Source organism: Penicillium nucicola, assembly GCF_028828085.1.
Source record: "Penicillium nucicola strain IBT 29836 chromosome Unknown utg000005l, whole genome shotgun sequence".
NCBI classification, from domain to species: Eukaryota; Fungi; Ascomycota; class Eurotiomycetes; order Eurotiales; family Aspergillaceae; genus Penicillium; species Penicillium nucicola.
In genome coordinates, this window is record NW_026643129.1 from 2,090,795 (window position 1) to 2,112,897 (window position 22,103).

The 22,103-nt window shown below is 46.5% G+C and overlaps 5 protein-coding genes across 5 annotated transcripts; 1 reads left to right on the forward strand and 4 right to left on the reverse strand.

Annotated features, from left to right (window-relative positions):
* Positions 1 to 1,204: 1,204 nt before the first annotated feature.
* Positions 1,205 to 8,522, reverse strand: N7511_005853 (polyketide synthase; the record flags this gene model as incomplete). Its single annotated transcript, XM_057128230.1, has 9 exons — positions 1,205 to 2,110; positions 2,218 to 2,695; positions 2,747 to 3,087; positions 3,137 to 3,214; positions 3,266 to 3,547; positions 3,633 to 4,454; positions 4,505 to 4,678; positions 4,743 to 7,405; positions 7,460 to 8,522. 9 exons carry the CDS (start codon positions 8,520 to 8,522, stop codon positions 1,205 to 1,207), a joined length of 6,807 nt encoding a protein of 2,268 aa, XP_056984747.1.
* Positions 8,523 to 8,696: 174 nt separating this feature from the next.
* On the reverse strand, positions 8,697 to 9,404 carry N7511_005854 (beta-ketoacyl [acyl carrier protein] synthase domain-containing protein; the record flags this gene model as incomplete). The annotated part of the gene is made up of 1 exon (XM_057128231.1): positions 8,697 to 9,404. One exon carries the CDS (start codon positions 9,402 to 9,404, stop codon positions 8,697 to 8,699), a length of 708 nt encoding a protein of 235 aa, XP_056984748.1.
* Positions 9,405 to 11,809: 2,405 nt separating this feature from the next.
* On the forward strand, positions 11,810 to 13,045 carry N7511_005855 (male sterility protein-domain-containing protein; the record flags this gene model as incomplete). Its single annotated transcript, XM_057128232.1, has 1 exon — positions 11,810 to 13,045. The coding sequence occupies one exon, from the start codon at positions 11,810 to 11,812 to the stop codon at positions 13,043 to 13,045; it is 1,236 nt and encodes a 411-aa protein (XP_056984749.1).
* A 797-nt stretch (positions 13,046 to 13,842) lies between these two features.
* Positions 13,843 to 14,409, reverse strand: N7511_005856 (uncharacterized protein; the record flags this gene model as incomplete). The annotated part of the gene is made up of 2 exons (XM_057128233.1): positions 13,843 to 14,028; positions 14,089 to 14,409. The coding sequence occupies 2 exons, from the start codon at positions 14,407 to 14,409 to the stop codon at positions 13,843 to 13,845; spliced, it is 507 nt and encodes a 168-aa protein (XP_056984750.1).
* A 2,756-nt stretch (positions 14,410 to 17,165) lies between these two features.
* Positions 17,166 to 18,749, reverse strand: N7511_005857 (heme peroxidase; the record flags this gene model as incomplete). The annotated part of the gene is made up of 5 exons (XM_057128234.1): positions 17,166 to 17,352; positions 17,603 to 17,778; positions 17,831 to 17,906; positions 17,963 to 18,603; positions 18,651 to 18,749. The coding sequence occupies 5 exons, from the start codon at positions 18,747 to 18,749 to the stop codon at positions 17,166 to 17,168; spliced, it is 1,179 nt and encodes a 392-aa protein (XP_056984751.1).
* Between the last annotated feature and the right edge of the window lie 3,354 nt (positions 18,750 to 22,103).

A 22,103-nucleotide genomic window follows, 5' to 3' on the forward strand; every position in this document is an offset into this window, starting at 1 on the left:
CATGATTATATACCACTATTATACCAAATATCATGAAAACGAGGCTATTTGGTTTCATTCGAAAATCAAAGATCAGGGCTTTTGTATTCTGTAATGACATGAATCTGTATCAAGGGTCATTTTCATTATCTTTTCATGATAGTATGAAGTGTCACATGATTCAATGCAGAATTACCCAAGGAGTGCGCCTCACCATATATTCTTATCTTTCTTTGTCTATTTTCTATTTTGTCGCCTTAATTTTCAGGATGGTGATTAAGGGGTTTCGTCCTTCGTCAGTGAAAGTATACATACCCACATCGCAACCAAGTTGAACCTACTTCCGAACGACTTTGTACGAATCCAAGCCCTTCGGGAGGCACTAAGGAGAGAACTATCATGCTCTCAACGATTTCAAAGCAATTATAGTAAAATTGAGAGATGCTATTCTCCTATAATCTCTTCGCGAAGATTACAAGGGCAATCAAGAAGATAGAAGACAGGGCTAGTAACAGGGCCTCAATCACTATACGCATGGCGACGTTGTCTATGACGGTTAAATGTGATGTCCACAATAGAATCGCTCGAGGTGATAGGGTCAGATCTTACGCGGTCTCGCAGGATGACGGCAAAGCGTACAGTAGCGGAACTAACACCGACAGGGACTACCTAGGTGACAGTAAAGAAAAAGATAGTGTAGTGGGGAAATCACGAGATTTGTATGATTACTGCCTCAGGCAGTGATGTCCTCGAGGAAAGGATATGGGCAATCTACGACTGCAGAGAATGATAGAAATATACAACAATGCCACTCATTTCCTGATTCATGATTTATGACTATTATGCTCCTTGATATAGCATTTGATTATCCTTGATAGGCGTCATTTGCCTAGAGCTCCCTAACCTAACTTCTTGTTGGGTTTTCTTGCCACCATTTGTCGACCCGTCTGTTTTGACCAGACTGCCATCGAGCATATCCCATTTCAATAGCTTATTATCTCCTCTAATGGGTGGGTATTTCTATCTCAGCTGCCGCCGCTTTTACGAGGGCGCCCAGAGTCGGGAATAGTTGAAGAGAAAACAAAATTAGCTATTCCTTTATACGTTCATTCGCTTTATCACAGCCCGGGGAGCGTTTGTCAACGACGCGAACAAGTAGCAAACAGATCCACCAAATGCTAGAAAAGTCGAGAAACAAAGAGACACAATGCATCCCCTCGAGCAACTATGCCGCGCTCTCTGCAGCAAGATCATCCACCGCGGCTTGGGCGACGTTGAATTTCATCTTCAGACGCTCAATGACCAAGCCAGCTAAACCCCCCACCGTGTGTGCTTTAGATACATCGGCCAAACTCACCTCAATGCTTATATTGCGTCGGGTCCAGTTCCTGATCTCAATCATCATGAGGGAGTCGATAACAATATTAAGAAGGTCTTCGTCTCCAGCATCACGAGGCTCAGCCGTATGCTGTGTCATCAGAGAAATAAGTTCCCGAGTGATAACTGTCGCCGTTTCTTTTTGAAGGAGGATGGATGGGTCCTTCTCCACATCGACCATGAACTTCTTCAACTTGCTCCCAGTCGCCGTGTCAGTCTGCTGCATACCAATCGATTCTAGATTAGTGTAAGAGCGGAATCGAGCATCGCGATACCAATACGGCCGCACAGAAGAATCAGAGAGTGGTCGCGTGTGGCCCAGTCCGAGGATGTGGGGGACAGAGCGAAGCGTCTTCGATTCTTCGAGACTAATCACTCGAGATTCTTCGATGCACAGTCGCAGGCCTTTCACTAATTCGGCTTCACTTATAATCCGAAGGCCACCAGATTTCAAATGATTTAGCATCTTTTGGTCTTGACTGACAAAGCCGACATCCTCCACAGCGACGACAGCAAGGGAAGATGCAGGAAGCCCATGCTGACGACGATGCAGCGTCAACCCGTCAAGGAATGTATTGGCCGCTGCATAGTTTGCTTGACTGACATTTCCACAGATCCCGACGATGGAACTAAACATGACGAAAAAGTCCAAACTCTCGTTCGAAACCGAAAGATGCAAGTTCCATGCGCCACGGACTTTGGGGGCCAGTGATGCCTGCCACTGTTCAAAGCTCATGCGAGGGAAGGGGTAGTCCTAGAAAATCCCACGAATCAGCTTGAAGATATATTATCAATGTAACCCTGGAGGAGAGAAAGAGAAAAGCGCAGGAGAAAGAAAAACACAGAACGAACAACACATACATTTAATGCCATTGCCATGTGGAGCACTCCTTTCAAGGGTTTTGGGCAGAGTGAAACTGCACGTTTGACATCGTCGATATTTGCAACGTCACCTTGGCACACTTCGACTGCACATCCCATCAGTTCCAGCTCATGAATAAACTTTTGATCAGAATTGCTTGAGCCAGCAGACCGAGAAAGATAGACTAAGCAACGTGCTCCGTTTTCTACCATCCAGATAGATACGGCACGGCCCAGGCCACCTAGTCCGCCTATTAACAAGAAAGCAGCATCATGAGAGAACAAAGTCGGTTCCCAACTTGCGTCCCCTGGTAGCTGGGCAGGGTCATCAGGCATCTTGATGAGCACCTTTCCTTTGTGCGTACCAGTTTGCATATATCGAAACGCATCAATGATGCGGGAAGCTTCGAACACTGAGGTAGGACGGATGGGCTGTATTTTGCCTTCTTTATACCATGACAGCGTCTGATACATTAATCTGAATCGAAATCAGCAAAGTGGTCATCGAGTCAAAAGGTGATAGATTTACCTGTTCAGTATACCCACATCAGCATCACCAAGTTCTAGTAAATCGACACCGAAGAATGCTCGGTTGTTAAGGAACGGCCTCATGTCGAGCGTGCCGTTTGTCAAGAAGTCTCGCTTTCCAAGCTCAATCATCTTTCCAAAGGGAGCAACACATTCCCAGGAGGCATGCAAGAGTTCTTCCGAAAGTGAATTTAGAACGATGTCGACTCCACGTCCATTTGTCACCTGCATCAAAGAAGGCAAAAAGCTCTTGTTTCTGGAGTTGAATATTTGGCTTGCGGGCAGTCCGCATTCTTGGACAAGATATTGCTTTTTATCATCATTCCCCACGGTCGCAAAAATCTATACAGTCAGCTCTGTTGCTCATCAGCTCCATAGTGCAGCCTCCTACCTTCTTGACCCCGATTAGCCGGCAGACCTGAATAGCTGCGAGGCCCACTCCACCACACGCAGAATGTATCAACACAGACTAGGAAGATGAGTTAAAGGAACCATTGGTCTGGAGCAGATTGGTACTGACCTGGTCCTTCCTGATTTGAGCTACATCAATCAAGGAATAGATGGCCGTGAGGAAGACAGTTGGCATTGTTGCTGCATCCTCCAGTGAGAGTTCCTCAGGTAATGGCGCGCACCGTTGCTCATGTACGACTGCATGAGTGCCAAGAATGCCGATGTCGAGCAGAAGCACCCTATCACCAATCGAAATATTTCGAACGCTGGAGCCGACTCGTTGAACAATACCTGTTCCTTCGATTCCCATTTCATTCGACTGACCGAAAAATCCCATGGCCACCATAATGTCCTATCAAAAAGTAAGCTACCAGCGCGTAGTTTCATCATTGATCGATCATGTGCCGTACACGAAAATTCATCCCGATATAGCAGACCTTAGCCTCAATATCGTGGGGTTGCAACGGTGCGTCCACAGCTTCGGTCCATCGCAGGGTATCAATAACACCAGGTGTTCCAATAGTAAGCTTCTTTGATGAGAGCGACGAGTTACTTTCCGGTTGTAGTCCCCAACAGCAGCGGCTGGTATAGATTGTCCCATCATGCAAGACGAATTCAGTTTCGAGATCTTGGGATTCTTCCTTCTCGCAGAAGACTTTCCCAAGAATATCTCCCAGCGCCCTTACCACATGGATGCCGAATGAGTCGACTTCAATCATGGAGAGCTCAAGCATCATTTCCGCTCTGAGAGTCCGCACAAAGCCAGGAACCAGACTATATCTCGGATCATCACAGGAAATTTGAGCTGCTTTGGTTACCCAAACCAGTTTGCACTGACTAGCGTGTGATAGATAGGTCCGCAGTAGGTCAAAATCCTCAGGCGACATGTTGTAGAGAAATGGCTCGTGTACATCCATGAGGAAAATTACATACTCACAACCAGTTGGTAGTTCCTCCAAACTCTTGTATTCGATCTCATGCCCCAATCGCGTTAGCTCTGTAGAAAATCCCAGAACCCAATCATCATCTCTATCACTTGTCACGATAGTAAGGCGTTGATTCAAGGGACTGAGAGTATTGGCAGCGACTTGCGACAATATGGTGGTATTTACCTGAAGTGGAGGCTCCAAGTCATAGCAGAACGCGTCTGCTCCAGTGAATCCAGCAGCTTGGAGCTCCAGGCTCCATCTCTCGGGACTGATATAAGGCCTGTCTACTCTTCCATCCTCTTCTCCTACCCACCAACCAGGGAGTGTTCCCTGGTAATGTCAGCTGGGCGTTTTGAATGACAGTTTTCCGTCTGACATACCATAATATAATCGACGTTACGTGTTTCTAATTGTCTCATCAGCGATTGCTTCAAAAGAATATAGGAAATGAGCTTGCCTGAACTTAACTCATGCAGCAAGAGGTGGCCACTTGATGTCAACAGTTTGCGAATATTCTGGAGGGTTTTCTTCAATAGTGGTGTGGCGTGCAGAACCTAGGTGAAACGATTTAGGTGCCACATTTCGTGATAATGGACGTCTAGGGAGGTCAGAACCCACATTGGATGCGATTACAAGGTCAAATGTATGAGGGGAATAGCCTTGCTCCACTGGATCACGAGCGATGTCGAGTACTTTGAAGTCTAGGCCTTTATACTGTCCAAATTTATCTCGGGCAGGACCCAGGAACCCATTTGATATGTCCGTGAAAACATACTGGCTGTACATTGGTACATCGCAGATGTGCAATGATTTCAGCACTTTACTGGTAGCACTTCCCGTACCGGCCCCAACCTCAAGGATACGTAGCCGCGGGTTGGAGTGACACAGGAGGCGAAGGAACCTGCTCCAGTCGGCATATTTATTACCAAAGTCATAATAGCGGCTGATCAGGTTGTCACTCATCAGAAGATCCAGGGAGGAGACGCCAGTCATTAACTCCTGACAGTGATTATAGATCTGCTCCATGCAAATGGCCCCAATTGTAGAGTCACCATCTTGCTCTTCCAACTGAGATTTGATAGTAGCCATGAGGGCCTGTCTGTCAACTTGGGAGAGGGATCGCCAGTTCCCCGAGTCTGGGAACATCTTCACATGTCCACTCCAGGCCTCATTAGCCTGTTTCATTATTCCAGTCTTCCATTTTGCCATATGGGTTGTTGTAGGTTGCACGTCTCTGAGTAAATCGACAGTTTCAAGGATGTATAACAGCGTGAGCTGGGCAGTGAGCCTAAGTGGTTGCAGCGCCTCCATCGACACAGTCACAGGTGGAACCAACGATTGAGGGTCCACAAAATCAATATCTGGCATCCACTGGATTTGCGCACTCAATGGAATCCGTCGGGTGACCGCCTCATCGACTGTTCCGAAAGAATGGAACGAGGCACTCCTGATGAGAAGAGTAATTTCATCGTCAACAACGGCGGTTGCATTGCCAACGAGACTGATTGTCGTACTTTGCGAAACATCCACATTGATTTTCATGGGCATATTTCCTTTGCCAACATATAGCGATGCTATGGATGCTGGAATGGCCCCTGTTGTGACATGCCGTGATAAACCTTTGGCCGCCGCAACGCTCATTGCCTGAAGGCACTGATCAATCATGGTTGGGTGAACAGCGTAACGGCTAGTCTGGCATTCCATTCTATCTACTACCTCGGCGGCAGCTTTGGTTGCAGATGGATCAGCAGTGATGTTTTGGAGACCTTTGAATTTTTCTCCGTAGTATACTCCCATTGCAGACAGGGTCTGGTACCATTGACTTGGGGAAACATTACGGGCATAGTGGTTCAACTTGGGAGCTGAAAGAAGCTCTTCTGTGCCGGCGCACACTTGACCAGTGGAGTTTTTGACCCATTTAGTACCATCATGAGACGAGATGGTGAAATTAAACCAATTTGAATCGGTTATATCGTTGAACTTGTGTGGTCTCAGAGATGTCACAACCTCCACAGAGCCATGTTCCTCCAGGAGTAATGGAGACAGGAATAGGACCCTTTTGATAGAGTATCCAACCTTGTCCGGGTATATTTGTCTGACTGCCTCACCTGCCATGGCAATATAACCTGCTCCAGGAAATACGATCTGGTCTTGAATGACGTGATCCGACAACCAGGGCACATTTTCCAAACAGAGGAAGCTTCGCCACGAAGGATCGAAATCTGTAGCTTCGGCACATCGCAGACCCAATAGCTCGTGGTAAGGTTCCTGAATAAGTCTCCAGTCTCTCGCAGCACGACTTTCGCTCCAGTATTTTGCTTCACGATTCCATGGATACGGGGGAATGTCAGTTAAGGGCCGTCCTGGGCCTGTAATTGCCAAGAGGTCAGGGTCAAGGCCGTGGATGTGCACGATCCCTGTAGCAGACAAGAGCTGCCGTTTGCAATCCTGGTTATACCGAATGAGAGTTGGCACATACAAAGTGCTTGACCGTTGGTGTCGGGCTTGTAAGATTTGCTTTATGGGAGAGGAAAGAACAGAATGAGGCCCTATTTCGAGGATGATGTGGTTTGTCTCTGCATTTCCGCTGTCTAGGAGGTTGTTCATCGCATCAGCAAACAAAACAGGACTTTCAAGATTTTGCCTCCAGTATTTCGCGGTGAGATCCGCGGCATCTGTAATTCTGTTTCCATTGACACTCGAGAACATCGGTAACATGTGGTGGTTACTGTCGACATAGTTCGAGATAGCAGTTTCGTAAGGAAGGCCAACAGGTTTCATGTGATCTGCGTGAGTGTTAAAAGTGCGGTATTGATGGAAATGTCCAGACTTACGTGAATGATATGCGATGTTCAAGCGAAGTCTTTTGCAGAATACGTCGGGGAGACGTGCCTTGATCGTCTTGACCACCTCGTCTATGCTCTGCTTATCCCCTGATATCGTGACATTCTGAGAGCTGTTTTGACAAGCAATAGAAACACCTTCAATGAGATAAGGGGCCACATCCTCACTTGAAAGACCAATGCTTGCCATTTCACCCAGGTTCATTTGGGATTTTGCGAGCTTCCCCCGGTAGTATGCAATGATAATAGCTGAATCGGCAGTGATAGCGCCCGCAGCGTAGGCTGCCCCTATCTCACCACTCGAATGACCAATCACATCAGTTGGACAGACACCGAACCTGGCAAGCAGATTGACCAGTCCTATTTGCACAGCTGTAGTCAGAGGTTGGCAGAACTCCACTTCGTTGATCCGAGATCCTTCCAGACGACTGAGCTCTTCTGTTCGAAAATAATCAGCGAGATACGCGTTAAATGGTCTTCATTCTCTCTGACCTTCAAGTGACCATGCCGGCGGGCTTTCAATTGATCTTAAAGCCAGACCTAGGCCTTCTATATCCGCACGGAAGGACTCATATGTCTCCATCAAGCTTTTGCCCATACCAATCCACTGACCTCCTTGGCCAGTAAAAGCAAAGGACAAGCGGGGCGACAAGGTAGATTGGGCTGTCACAAAGTCGGAAGACTGAAGTTGCTCTCCTTCGTTATATAGAACAAATGCGCGATGAGGCAAATGTCGGCGCCGGGTTGAAAGGGTAAATGCGAGGTCGGGAAGTACATGGGGATTCATCTGGACGTAATCCACCATCTGCTTGATCCGGGCCTGCAGGCTTGTTGCATCCTTTGCTGATAGAACGAGAACGAATGGGCCATTAGACCGAGGAGTCGTTTGAACTGGAGTTTTTGGACAATGTTCATCTGCAGAATCCAAAATGATGTGCGCGTTAGTGCCACCAATGCCGAACCCGTTGACCCCGACCCTTTTTTGACGATCTGCTGGCCAATCCATAGGTTCACAAGGTACTGTCAATCTTCCCTGGGCCAAACTGGGATTTGGAGTTTTGAAATGGGCATTCGGGGGAATTGTTCCGTGTTCCAGGGACAAAACTGCCTTGATCACACTCGTGATGCCGGATGCACCCTCTGAATGGCCAAAATTGGGTTTGACTGCGCCAATGACGGTTCCTCTTGCTCCAACGACATTTTCGATTGCTGAACATTCGGCGGCATCTCCAGCCACTGTACCGGTACCATGACATTCAACAAATGCAGTCAGCGAGGGGTCCTCTATCCCAGCCCTCTTATACGCCGCTCGGATGAGCTTTGCCTGGGCCTGTGTTGAAGGGTTTGTGATATTCGATGTTTTACCGTCACAGTTCACAGAGGTAGATCGAATAACTGCTCGAATTGGGTCGTTGGAGCGAAGCGCATCGTCAAGACGTTTCAGATATATAGCATTCACAGCTTCTCCTCGTCCGTACCCATCAGCCTCCGCGTCAAATGTCTTGCAGATGCCACTTGGTGATAAAACAAGATTGCCAGACATGGTTGCCGTCATTGTGGGTGTCAGAATCAGATTGGTGCCCCCGACGATGGCAGAAGAGCAGGTTTTTGTGGCCAGAGACTGACATGCTTCATGAAGACCGACCAAAGAAGATGAGCATCCAGTCTGAATCGTCATGCTTCAAATTTCATTAAACCAGTAACCAGATGTGACATTGTGTAGGATTACTCACCTGGGGCCACGAAAGTCATACTTGTATGAGACCATGTTCGAGAGCGCAAAGCTCCCCGTGCTTATGGCATGGGACCTATCAGTGTGCGCAGGGTCTTTGTGAGAAAGTCCGAGCCAATCCTCTCCAAAGACCCCAACATAGCACCCTATGTCTTTGCCTTCCCAGTCCACCTCTCCTGCATTTTCCAGGCATTCCCACACAACCTCCAACAGAAGTCTCTGTTGAGGATCCATATGCGATGCCTCGTACGTGTTGCTGTCAAAGAACTTGGCATCAAAGCAAGCAGGGTCTTCGGTGAGGAAGTAGCCATGTTTGGGGTTTTTGCTTCCGTTCCATGCATGGTCGAAAGACTCGGCCTCGTACCTGTTCTTAGGAACCCGACCATGTGCGTCCTTCTTGTTGATGACAAACTCCCAGAAGTCTTTGCTTGTCCTTACATCGCCAGGCAACCTCATCGCCATGCCCACCACTGCGATCGGTGGAAAGGAATTCGAATAGTCAGCCGAAGAAGGTGAGTCGTGGTGAGAACAACGGTTACTATCTTTGCAGAAGGATCCTGCCGCAGTCTCGTCCATGGACACCGACATCGACTGCTCGTTGGACCCGATTTCTGTAATACTACCGTGCATATTGGCGTGATCTGCCTTGATGCTGAAATTTGCGTATTCTTGAGCAGTCGTTTTGGCATGCAATTTGGATTTCATGGGATTTATTGAAACACTAGACACTTCTGGTCTATGATCAGTAAATATGAGCGACGGATCTCTGCTGGCCGATAATCGGCGACTGGATAGAGCTCCGTATCTGCTCTTTAAGCTTCTTATGGAGACATGCAGAGATCTGCCGTGATGTGATTGATTTATAAAACAGAAATATGACTCGTATATATTTGTTTTGCTGCAACATGCAGTTGAGTGCAATATTGTTGTACTGTACTGTACTGTACTGTACTATACTGTATACCCCTCGTACACCTGCTTCTTCTTGCAGACGCCGAGCTATGCAAGGGATATCTAGCGCATGATTAATCACACCGCCCCCATAAATCGGAAACTTTGCGGCCAAGTACTTACTATAGAATGCGTTTACGGAGTATTATTGTACACGTTTCATTGAGAGAAAGCTTTCTGCCCAGAGGAAAGGGGCAATCCTTACAGTAAGACCCCAATTCGAATACCGCTTTTGGAGAGTTAGGTGCCTTGGGCAGAACTGCTCTCTAGTAGTTTGCTAGTTTTCTAGCTCTCTGTTTCTTGTTTTCCCTTTTCTCCATCTCTCTCGATAGAAATGAATTGGCTCTTTCAATTTACCTTCCTTTTCGGTAACTAGCCCTCCGCAGCAACCACTTTGCTTTCTATACCACAAAAGGATATCGCTTGGTTCGTCTCAAACTATTCACCCGTGGGGAGCTTCCGTTGTTTGTGTCGTTCACAGCGAGCATATCAATCGGCATCAGTTTTTTAATACAACATGCCTTTCACTGCAATGATAAACAGTGTGCGGCAAGAGGTCCCCTTGTACTTAGAGCACTTTCACCTACTCCATTTCGCTTTGTTGAATGGCATTCCAGTTCTGCTTTGGTTTGGATTCTCTATGGTAGAGCTCAAACTCAGGACAGCTGTGTTATTCTTGATTTTATACGAGATTCATAGTATAGCCATTACTGCAGGTAAATATCTTCTCCTTACGAAAGATATGGAAATTACTGATCATTATTCAAACATCGCAGGTTATCACCGGCTATGGAGCCATCGATCCTACCGTGCCTCCCTCGCCCTCCGCTATATTCTAGCCAGCATAGGTGCTGGTTCTTTCCAGTGGTCCATTTTGTGGTGGGTTCAGCACCACCGCGCCCACCATCGCTACCTGGACACAGACAAAGACCCTTACAATGCCCGTAGGGGTTTGTTTTATACTCATGTTGGCTGGTTGATTGCCCACAATCCCGCTGGATGGGGCAAAGTCGATATATCAGATTTGAAAAGGGACTCTGTAGTGATCTGGCAAAAGCGTTATTACCTCCCAATTGCAGTAACAACAGGAGTTTTGATACCGACTATAATCGCCCATGTTGGCTGGAACGACTGGCAGGGAGGGTTTCTTTATGCAGGTGTTCTACGAATATTTGTATCTGCACATGCAACCTTTCTCGTCAATTCGCTGGCCCACTACGCCGGCAGCCAGCCCTATTCTACCACGTACACCCCCCGCGACAACGTTTTTGTGGCTTTTCTTACATCTGGTGAGGGTTATCATAATTTCCACCATCAATTCCCTGCCGACTACCGAAACGGCATCAGTTGGTGCGCATTTGACCCCTCCAAGTGGTTGATCTGGTCGTGCGTGTGGGTTGGGCTTGCTTCAAACCCCTTCCGAACCCCCCAACGAGAGATCCAGTCAGTATATAGGAAGGAAAATTGAAATGGTAAATGGACTGAAAGGCAGAGCTCACTTGTTCTGGGTGGAAAATTAATGTTTTCTTTTAGGAAAGGGATATAATTGGTAATTGTATAATAGAATAACAACATGGCGGCTGGAAGGAAAATATAAACCATTACCAAAGCAGTTGTTGTTTAACTAATGTTAAAATATAAAGCTAGAGTTGCGAAGGCAGAGAAGCCTAATTAGTACCGGGCCAAACGTACTGGAGTGCAGAGATATGGGTCGGAGACTACAGCTTGGATAGTAATTCCACCTGACAAAAAAAGAGGCAACTTCAGTTTACTCATCAAGGTAAGGAATATGGGAGGTTCATGCGGGGCCTGACGATATACTCGTATAGCTATGCATTGCCAGCATGGTGGGGTTTGACTATTGGTAATTTACAGGTACTTGACGGCACAGATCAGCATGTCAATTGTCCGATATTCCGTACCCAGACTCCAGACCGACTTACTAGCGAAGTAGTTGCAGGGAAGTCGCCTTGTGGAATTTATGACTTATCATATATGGACACCAACATGACCAATGGTACGGAATGGAGACTAGAATCTTCGGCCAGAGGCATAAATTCCTGATACTCGCCTGATATGTCTGATCCCTCACGTACTTCCTTCTATTGTAGGCCGAACCAGACAATTGCTACTACTGTCAAGTAGCTTGAAGCCGCAGCATGACCTCCAGCCCGGCTGATATCGATCAATGGTTCCAGGGCCAGGTTGTGTTCCTCACTGGAGGCACCGGGACCTTAGGAGGCTGTCTCCTGTACAAGCTTGCCTTGCAGCTTCCCACCAGGCGGATATTCGTACTCTGTCGAGGATCGGTCTATCAAGCCATCAGTAAGCTCGAGAACTCAATGCCAGAACAAATGGACGATATCCTCGAAACGCAAAAAGTTTGCTTTGTTGTCGGTGACATCACAAAGCCCAATTTGGGACTTCAAAAGTCTGATCTGTTGCAACTGCAAACCCAAGTGACTGTGGTGATTAACAGTGCCGGGAATGTATCATTGCTACAAGATCTACGTGGGTCTATTTCTGATAATTGCGTCCCTCACATGGCGCTGATGAACATGTGTGCTCAATTTACGGGAATCAAAATATTTTTACATATCTCCAGTGCGTTTGTCAACAGTTTCCTCCCCGGGGGTGACGTCGGGGAGCAAGTCTACAACGCTTATGGCGATGCAACCGATGCAACCGATGCACACAAGGACCTTCAAGCCATCCTTTCGACAGGGTCGTCCAATCTCAACTCGCCATTTGTCGCCCCATATGCACATGCCAAATACATCGCCGAGCGTCTAATGCTCGAAACAGCGCCGTTGCCTCTTCTTGTCGTTCGCCCTTCGAACATTGGCCCAGCCATTCGTGACCCCGCCCCTCTCTACGGAATTCACATGGTTATTCCCATACATACTTATGTGCAATGCTTCTTAAGCAGTTCTACACACGCGCAAAGCATACTCAATGACAAATTGTCAGCCCAGAATATCCTCGACGAGGTACCCGTCGACCTCGTCGCCAATACATGTCTCCTTCATCTGGCGATTGGAACAACCGGGGTCGTTCACTCGGCTGCAGATCTCTACGTGCCTAGAACCCTTGAGGATTTTAGACGCAAGTCCTCGGAGACTTTGCCGGCGAATCTCATGGAAAGGCTACATAAGCTAGATGTTGGCGAAACACCTGAGTTTGTGTCGCACTTGGCGCACACTTTTACCTGCTTCTTTCGCAACTGGAAATTTGAGTGCAAGAGGTCTGACATCTTGCGCGACATTCGAGGGCCCCTGGCATTGAGGATTGAAAATCATGACCCCGAGGAATTTCTGGAATTACGGATCCATCGCGTAGCGCAGATGTTTCTTGATAGTGTGACAAATATGACTTTGGCGTATAGTTCACGCTGATAGTAGAATTTGCTATTTTACAGCCAGAAGCATTGCACCATGAATATCAATATGCAACTCCGGTTTTCCGTTCTTAGTGGTGCTTTCTAAGAACCTTGAACGCAAAATTTGTGATATTTTTATCATCAGCGTTCCAACATTGGAAGGTCTACAAGCGTACTTTGGGCATGCTTTGGGATAGTGACCGTGCAAAAGCTAGCTTGATCTTCCTGTTCAGGTCAGCCAATGCATGATAGAGACTCTTCAGTAACGGTATGAGAATTGCAATGGTTCGACAAAGAATTAGTGCCAGGACTGTGTGTTAAGGTGAATTATGGCTGGGAAATAACGGATGGGAGACACCCGTAAATTCAGCTTACGAAAATACCTGTACGCCTTTCAAGGTTGCGAGTGCATCGAGTCAAGGGCAACCTCATTTACCCACACATATGTATCCCCCTGTCCGGTCACTGCAGGAACCTCTTTCAAGCCCGTTCCATTGCCAAAACAGAAAAAGCTTCCAAGAGATTTACTAGTCAGGGCAGGAATCATGTCCATCAAATAAGAGGACCACAATGGAATCAAGATGAATATATTTGATTGCAGTTGAGAAACAGAGATTGAATCTTGGATATGAGAAGCTGATGCAGCATGTATGTGTTCCTTTTTACCTCTCCATCTGGTCCGCAGGGACCCGGTTCCCTATGTGGAAGGACTCTTGGCCGATTCTATCAAACATATTCTTCAACGAGGAAATACTCATAGTTGAAGTTGGTAGAATTTAGGACATAAGCAGACTTTGGTGATGTGCCAGGAATTTACAATGCTCTAAATACCGCATCGTAGGCACCCAAACCCTCGTCAAAAATAGGTTTGAGCGCGGTAGCTTGCTCGGGGTCCATTTTCGCCTGAAGCGCATGGCCATACCTCATATCTTGCTCATAGAAGGGTTGCAAGGTTGTCCGCATGCGATCCTGCTGACCAGCAGCCTTGACTAGAGGCACCTAATGTTTGAAATTATCAGTAATGCCACTCGTTCAACCGCCGAACAGTCATTCACATACCTTCACACGTGCTATGTTCATGACCTCAGTGAACATCCCCCGGAGTTCCACGCTGGTATTGACGACTGCGGCGCTTTCCTCTGCATCCAAAATGGGTGCATTTGAGATCCAGTCTTCAAGCATGTTCATTGTCGTGCGCGAGTTGACCATGGATGCACGAATGCGTACAAGGCCAAGGTAACCGCCTTCGTAAGAGGACAGGGCAGAATGCAGGTCGGTTAGAGCCCCTCTCAAGTCCTCTTTGATAGACTGCTGCAATTGCAAATCTGCCAAGCTGACGGGCAAGACCATCAGAGTGAGGGCCATAATTTTGAGCTTCATATTGGAATAATAGGCTGCTGAGAACTGTCGAGCTTGGATTGAGAGAGAAATGGAATAGGATACGGAATAGCATGATCATAATTCCCAGCCATATAAATCAAAAGCGGGATAGAATGATATCCAGGAATTAGCCCTTGCATGCCAAATCAATAAATACATGAATGCAGCTTTTGCTTGATCATTCCTACTCTGAATTTTGGGCTCTCATTTTGTCCATGTTTGTTTTCTCCAGGGCTCTCTGCCTTGAATTCCGATACTTTCTCCAAATGTACATGATTCATGTGCACTGTAGCGACATCCCTGGCTTCGGATATCGCAGATTTCCTTGAAACATATATGCGCGCATACTGCAGCAGTCCTGCAGGTGAAATATGCAGATCTCAATAAAAACGCCAGGCGCTAAAAACAGTCCATTCTAGTGTCGATCATGTGATCCTAGGATTGCATCCTGCATCTCTTTCAGTAATTTTACTAGGTCTCCTCGTCTTGACGGAACTCTTTGATCATTGTGCCTTTCTACCATAGTAGATCTTTCACAGACACAACTTACGAACAACATCTTACCTACGAAAATTGGCTGTACAGGTGCAGATACCTACCACACTGTGGTCCATCCACTTTCCCTAGCTGAACAAACACCCTTTACTTTGAACACAAGCTTCACTTCACATATGGCTTCTTTTTTGAGCCTTCTCGCTCTGTGGGGGAACGTCGTTGACCTCTATCCGCCTTGGATGGTAGAGATTTTGGGTACAGTAGCGGTTCAATTTATATGTCTTTGGGGGTTTGCGTTATTGTTGATGATCCCGGAAACAGTCTGGCCCTCTGTATCAAACGAATACAAGTTACAACAGGCCAAGGAACATCCACAGCGTGAAGCGATCCTTCGTTGCGTGAAAGTTGGGCTTGTGAACCAGGCTATTCTATCTTTTCTTCACCTCGCGCTACTGTGGTTATTGAATTACTTCAAGATTCGACCATCGATCTATCGAGTTGACGCCAACATCCCATTGCTTAGAGAGGTTGTGATTGCCGTTGCTTTCTCTATGCTCCTTCGGGAGGCTATTTTTTATTACGTTCATCGGCTCCTCCACCATCGAGCTTTGTACAAACATGTGCATAAAATGCACCACCAATTCCAAACACCGATAGCTTTAGCTTCGACTTACGCTCATCCAGTCGAGCATGTTGTGGCGAACGTCCTCCCAATAGCGATTCCACCTATGATATTGGGAGCACACATTCTTACCATGTGGCTTTTTATGGGAAGTGCGCTCCTTCAGACAGGCCTGGAACACTCCGGCTATGGGCTGAACTTGGGAATGGGGTCATCAAACCACCACGACTTGCATCACCAACATCCACATGTGAATTATGGCCTGTATGGTCTTCTTGACTGTTACCATGGAACCAATCATTGCGTCCCTCCAAAGCTCGAGTGAAGTCTCCTGTTTATTACACGATACTTCTGAGAGTGAGATGGCGTTTTACCACCCCTACGGTTAGAAAAAGTGAATAATATATTGACTAATTGAGATTGCTGTATACATGTAGATGAAAAAAACGGGAACATGCTGTGATTGGCATACGTCAGATTCCCAGACACAAAACACAAGCAGCAACATACAAACCCACTTAGCAAAGCATGGCATTTATTGCCCGACCTCAAGTATATACTGCTAGCGAAAAAGGGACCAGACTTTCAGAGATTTATGGTTCGTAAACAGAGCCTCACCCATCAAGAGGTCTTAGAAAGAAATACCATTCGCTAAATAGTGACTAATATAATAGTCTTTACCAATATCGAGTCTCTAGAGTTTCGGAAAATGCTCCGAGACAATCCTAGGACCAAGCGTACTTTCACTTCTCGCTTCACCTTACGGGGTCGAATCATACAAGAGTTCGCCATATAGCACACTAACCTAAAGAATGAGCTGAATTTAGCTTGCAAAACCGTTGCCTTATCACTAGACCTCTAGACAAGCTAGAATCATCTTCTTGTTTTAGGAATCATTGGTCATTGGCTGACTGACGAATTTGTGTACCGCGAGAGATTACTCGAGTTCACCGAACTCTAGAGTATTCATAATAGCAAAAGTCCGGCAATTGCAGTGAAAAATGTATCTATTGAGTTAAGTCTCGAGGACAAGCTCATTTCTATTATCGGCGACAACACCAGTTACAATGATGCCATGGCCTCGGAGTTATACTTCTCTCTTTCCGGCCGACCTAGGGCGGAAGGTGCAATGCAAGCACCACTCTATTGAGGTCTTAACAGCTACATCCGCTGCCTAGCTCATGTCCTCAATCTGATTGCGAAAAGTATCCACCGTATGCTAGGTTCGGGGACTGTGGAACCAGCGTAAGTTGCCTGTAACTATTTACAGTACAGACTGGTAATTTGATCACCGAAGCTACCTAATATTGCGTGGATTCGTCCGAGGATAATAATAATCTTCTTAAAATTAAGCCAACGATGACTTCATGACCTGCGTATGAGATTGGGCTAGTTGAACTTTTTGCCTACCACGAGATTTCATGACTCATGCCACCCAAAATTTTAGCATCGGGTTTCAGTTGGCGTTCGATATGATTGAGGACTGCAAGAACTCCAATAGGGCGCTCATGATTTTCGGCCGAAGCTCTTATGTCTGCCTACTGGAAGCTTGATCTCCATCAATGCTGATTTGACGTTGTGCATCAAAGTTCAAGTGGGGTCTCCATCGGCCGAAGTAATCCTACACCTTGGCCCTAAGTTACTTATTCCATGTCCACGCCAGTACCGTCGATCCCTTGCAAATGCTGGCAAGTGGAGCGGGCATTCGCTTGGCTGCCACTTGAATTGTTCCTTGGTGGTCATCGAGATAGTCTCCTCGTCGCTGTCGGTTCGGCTTGAAACCTGTGGTATTATACGAGCAGACAGCTCCAGTCCCCATCCATGCCCTGGATAGCATATCAGTTATTCCGGTAAAATACCAACGCACGTAAAAACAGGAAGAATTTAGTTAAACTGTTTTTACAAATCATGGCTTACAGCTGCGACTTTTTGACCCACTGTCGTATTCTATTGCAAATTAAAAATGCTTTCTATAATATCTTCTATGCCTACTTCAAACCCTTCTATAGTACTGTAGAAAGCAGCGCTGGAAATAACAGCCCGGATATTATGCCTCTGCTTTTTCCTAGAGACAACCCATGTCCAGCCGAGGCCGACGATGATGCTGAAGGTGCCGAGAATGAGGTTACAGCATCAGGCAGCACTCGGGTGCAGTCACTAAGCTGATTGATTTTGTTGACGCCAAGAAGACTGAGGCGCGCATATGCCGAAGAATAATCCCGATTCCAAACCGTTTGACCAAAAGTCACATCCTAGAAAAGTTCAATCAGCACATATCTTCAAAGCGGAAAAAAGGACACATACTGTAAACGCTTGAAACCGTTGACTAGTGCCGTCGGCTTGAGAAAGTGCCTCATCACTTGGCAGTCGGAAGACACCTCTATTTCGATACAGTTAGTTACCATAAAAAGCCCGCTTTGCTCCATAGATACTCACGGAGGAGGACTCGAAAGCGCCATCTCTCGATAGAAATTCATATCCCAAATTCCAGGCGTTGTATCGAGTCCTTGGCCCGCGCGCGACGGATTGAGATGAAATTGCCGAGCAACCGTGTGCGCTCCGAGAAGGGCACCTAGATCTCGAGCTGAGATTGTTTTATTCTCAAACAACTCAATGAGATACGACGCGTCGGTCCCATTGTTCCCTGGAATGAGCCCCGCGGGATTTGCGTCCCGACTATCTTCGCGTCCAACCAGAGTCAGCATTCTAGGGCCAAGAGGACATGTCACGGTTGCGATGTTGTGCATAAATTGTACCAGATCAGCCGCCGAGACTCCAGGGTACCTGTCCAGCAACCGTAGTGCTTCAGATCGAATCTCTTGCAGACCGTTGTTCTCCGGTCGATCGATCTCATCTGAGCTTAGCACTAAACTGCCGTCGGCACCACCAGCACCGCTTGTTGTTGACCATGCCCCAGCATCGTGAAATCCCAGTCTCACGGCGGCTCTGGCAAGGCCATTGCAAGTGCCATTTCCGTCGCGGAACCTTGGAACCAGGTCTTGTTGGATGAAATCCCACACACAGCACGAATCCGCTTGGCAAGCGTCACTTTCTAGGTCGCCGGGACGCTCATAGCTCTGTTCTTGGTTAGTACATGTATCGGGACGCTTGCTGAGGAATTGACCTTTGTTGATTGGTCTTCGCATGATGAGCCTGAGGCAATGCAGTCGCGCACTCGTCTTCCAACCACAGTGGTAGCACCGTCCGTGAGATCTCCAATCATTTGACTTGTCCCAGCACTCGATTGCCGCTTTTGGATCTCATTGAGGAGATTATGCATGCCAGGGAATGCAACAGCTATGGCCGGGCAAAGAAGCAAATAAGTGAACACTCTCATATTGGGCTTCAAACTTTTCTCGAACACAGAATTTGATGCACCCAACGCCATGGGTGACACCGGGACTGATATACTGCAAAAGGTTTTCGGTACCATCGGAAACACCGGTCATCAGGGGTCAATTGGCCATCCCAAATTACTTGGCGAAGGCTGTCCGTGTGTCTTGGAGAGAGGCAGTGCTGAAAAATCTCCATTTTTTTATTAATGGCACAAAAAAGCACGACTAGGATCTGGTGAAATTGGAACCCGGTATATCACCTCTTACCTACATTGAGTATCTATTTGAGAAATATGCACAGTTAGTGACAGGCACGGCATCAAGTAAATTAGTTATAAAATTCTTGTACCATGTGTATGGTAATTTGTAATGTCAATGGAGTTATATGGGTCACGACCCAGTAAGATAGATACAGGGTACCAGGACGATACCATCAGTACATGGGATCCAACAAGAATGAACAATATGAATAGAGTGTACCAAACAAACCCTATCAGTTACCACAGAACCATAGAAACTCCACTTGGCCACTTGTATGATTGATCGTCAGGATATCGGTGTTACCATGTGGGGTTGAATCGGCCGAAAAGCCCTAGGCCAAAAGGTTTATTGGGACTTCGGCCGCTATGCCCCTTGGCACACGTGCGCCCGTCCCCCTTCCATTTCCAATTATCGTTATTCTATGTATCCTAAGGCAGGGTATAGTCACGCCGATAAGCACTTAGTTTTCGGTGAAATGGTTAAGACACTTCCGTTCGGCGATCATGTTCCCGAATTAGCGCAGATCGCCCTACTATAACCGATATCACTAGTAAAGATTAAGAACCTCCCTTATATACCTTAATAAAGAGAATCAAGATAGAGGGTATTCTAGCTATCTTTAATAAATATAAGAATCCGAAGATGTCAGGACCACCACCTGTTGAGATTTATGGTAGCCGGCCATGATTCATACCATGAATGAGCCATGACGGCAACCAGAATGATTTATGACCTATGGAATCTAATTAGGACTAGCTTGAGGCACAGATTTTCTGTATATAAAGGGATTCTCCCACAAATGAGAATCTCTAGTCTTAAACAACTCGGTAAATCAATTCAAAGATTATCTCTCTTGTACCTCCTTCCTCGTCAACGTTTCCCTACTTGCATCATAACTTTTAATAGATATTACGGTTCTGATTCCACGAATATTATTCTAAATCTCTGTTCCGACGAGGGTAAACAAATACCTTAGCAGAAGAATGATCGATTTGGTCCATCATATCTAGATCAGGTGGCCGAAAAGTGTCACTCAGATATTGTTAATAGGGTGGAGATGAATCTCGATAGGAAATCGGCAGAAATTCCTTTTTGGACAATTTTCCTCCTTTCAGCCGCCGTGTTTTGTATATTGTTTATTTTTAAGTTTGCTTACAGGCGCAGCAAAGCAGTGATTACTTTCGCTAGAGAGCTGTTTGACTTGTTAACGCTGTAGTCGAAGCTCTATGATGTCGCTAGAGAGTTCCTCTACGTAAGACGCCACCGGCAGCGGTGGGCCGACCAAGTTGACCAGCAGTGGTTTGAAGCCGCCGTCCGTAACTAGGCGCGAGTGCCATATGGCTCTAGAATTGCTTCTCTATCGGCCATCGTCAGCCTCTAGGCGACGCCCTGCGTCGGACAACACTGACGGGTCAACTCACGAGCATAGACAAGACCCGCCGGTACGCTTGTCAACCAACCCCGAGCCAGTGCAGCCGTGCCAACCTAACAACTTCTATAAAGAGATCTCGGACGCTGACCTCCAGCTCTGATCCTCCACCACAAGACGACGATGACTAGACCTGTCTCTCTAGTGAGGCTTTCTTTCCAATAGAATTTGAACATTATGATGAACCTGTCGATACGGATACAACTGGTGACCAACTGACTCGCCTGGAAGACGCTTCGCCGGCTGACAAAGTCCTCCCGGGCTGTCGACCCAAGAGAAGTCGTAAATTCTCAAAAGCGGTTTCAACTTTATGATCTTATGCCGTGTTAACTGTCAGACTATCGAAGGTTGGTTTTGATCTTGTATTTTACGTTGTTTCTCTTCTGGCCATAGTCAAATGTCTAGTGAGATTCAAAACATATCTTCTTTCTTTGTGAGTTGAAGGATATATTTGAAAATTTAGGTATCGAACTACTTGTTCAAATACGACACAAGCACTTTGCAAGCACACATTAAATAATACATGGACGCTGCCGTAATTGTCGATCAGCGTAATTAATCAGTGTCAATCGTGCACATCTACTACCCCTTCCTCTATACCCCAGGCCAACTCCAAATTCTCCAACTGTACTCAATATCCGATCCATGCTGTCGCATAGCAGTGTCTTTGGAGCGGACTAGTCCAAACGCTTGCATAGAATACTCTGAGCTTGCCATACGAGAATTATACTTGGCACATAATCCTTAATTCTTGATCTAAGGTTGACTTATACAAGCAGGAAATGTCATTTTGTATTCAATTACAAATAAATCAACCCCAGTAAAGAAGCTGACTTCTTATCCCTGGTTCAACGCGTCGACAACCTCCTCCGGAAGAGAGCCATTCTTCATGGCCTCCATATTCTCTCTTCGCTGCTTGAGACTACTGGATCCAATGACTGCACCATCACCGTTCTCATTCTTCAACTGCGAGTGATGTGAGAGACATCCAAGAGTGCACTCGATCTCCGTTAGACCGTTGTTCTGTGTAATAGGCCGAAGAATCTTAAGCGCGTCAAAGTCCGCCTCTTGGTAGTATCGTGTCAGGACCACCCGCAACTGGGCTGTCGAAGCCTTGGTGCCTGACATGCAGAACGAGTAACGAGTCCTCATAGTTGATTACAGGGACTGGGTCAGTCCCTCATGATACGTCACCCTCACATGGCTAGGTCATGTGAGCCTATGATTAAATGGCATGCCCAGACTACCTCCTACAATATATATCCATTATCATTGTATACGCTTTCATTAGATTCTATATCGCTTGCCCATCTAAATCCAGAGACTAGCGTAGTCTCAGGTGACTACTATTAGGCGATGACTCGAGAGTGAGTCTGATGTCAGTGACTTCCGGATCTTAAAAAATTAAAACGGCAACGAGTCAAGTACAGTATCATAGAATGTGGGGGAGATATAGGCTCATGACTGGCTTCGAAGAGATTCAATCTCCACTACTAAGCCTTGTTTTGACTGTGTACTTAATAGATATGAACTCTGTTTCTTGATCATTTAT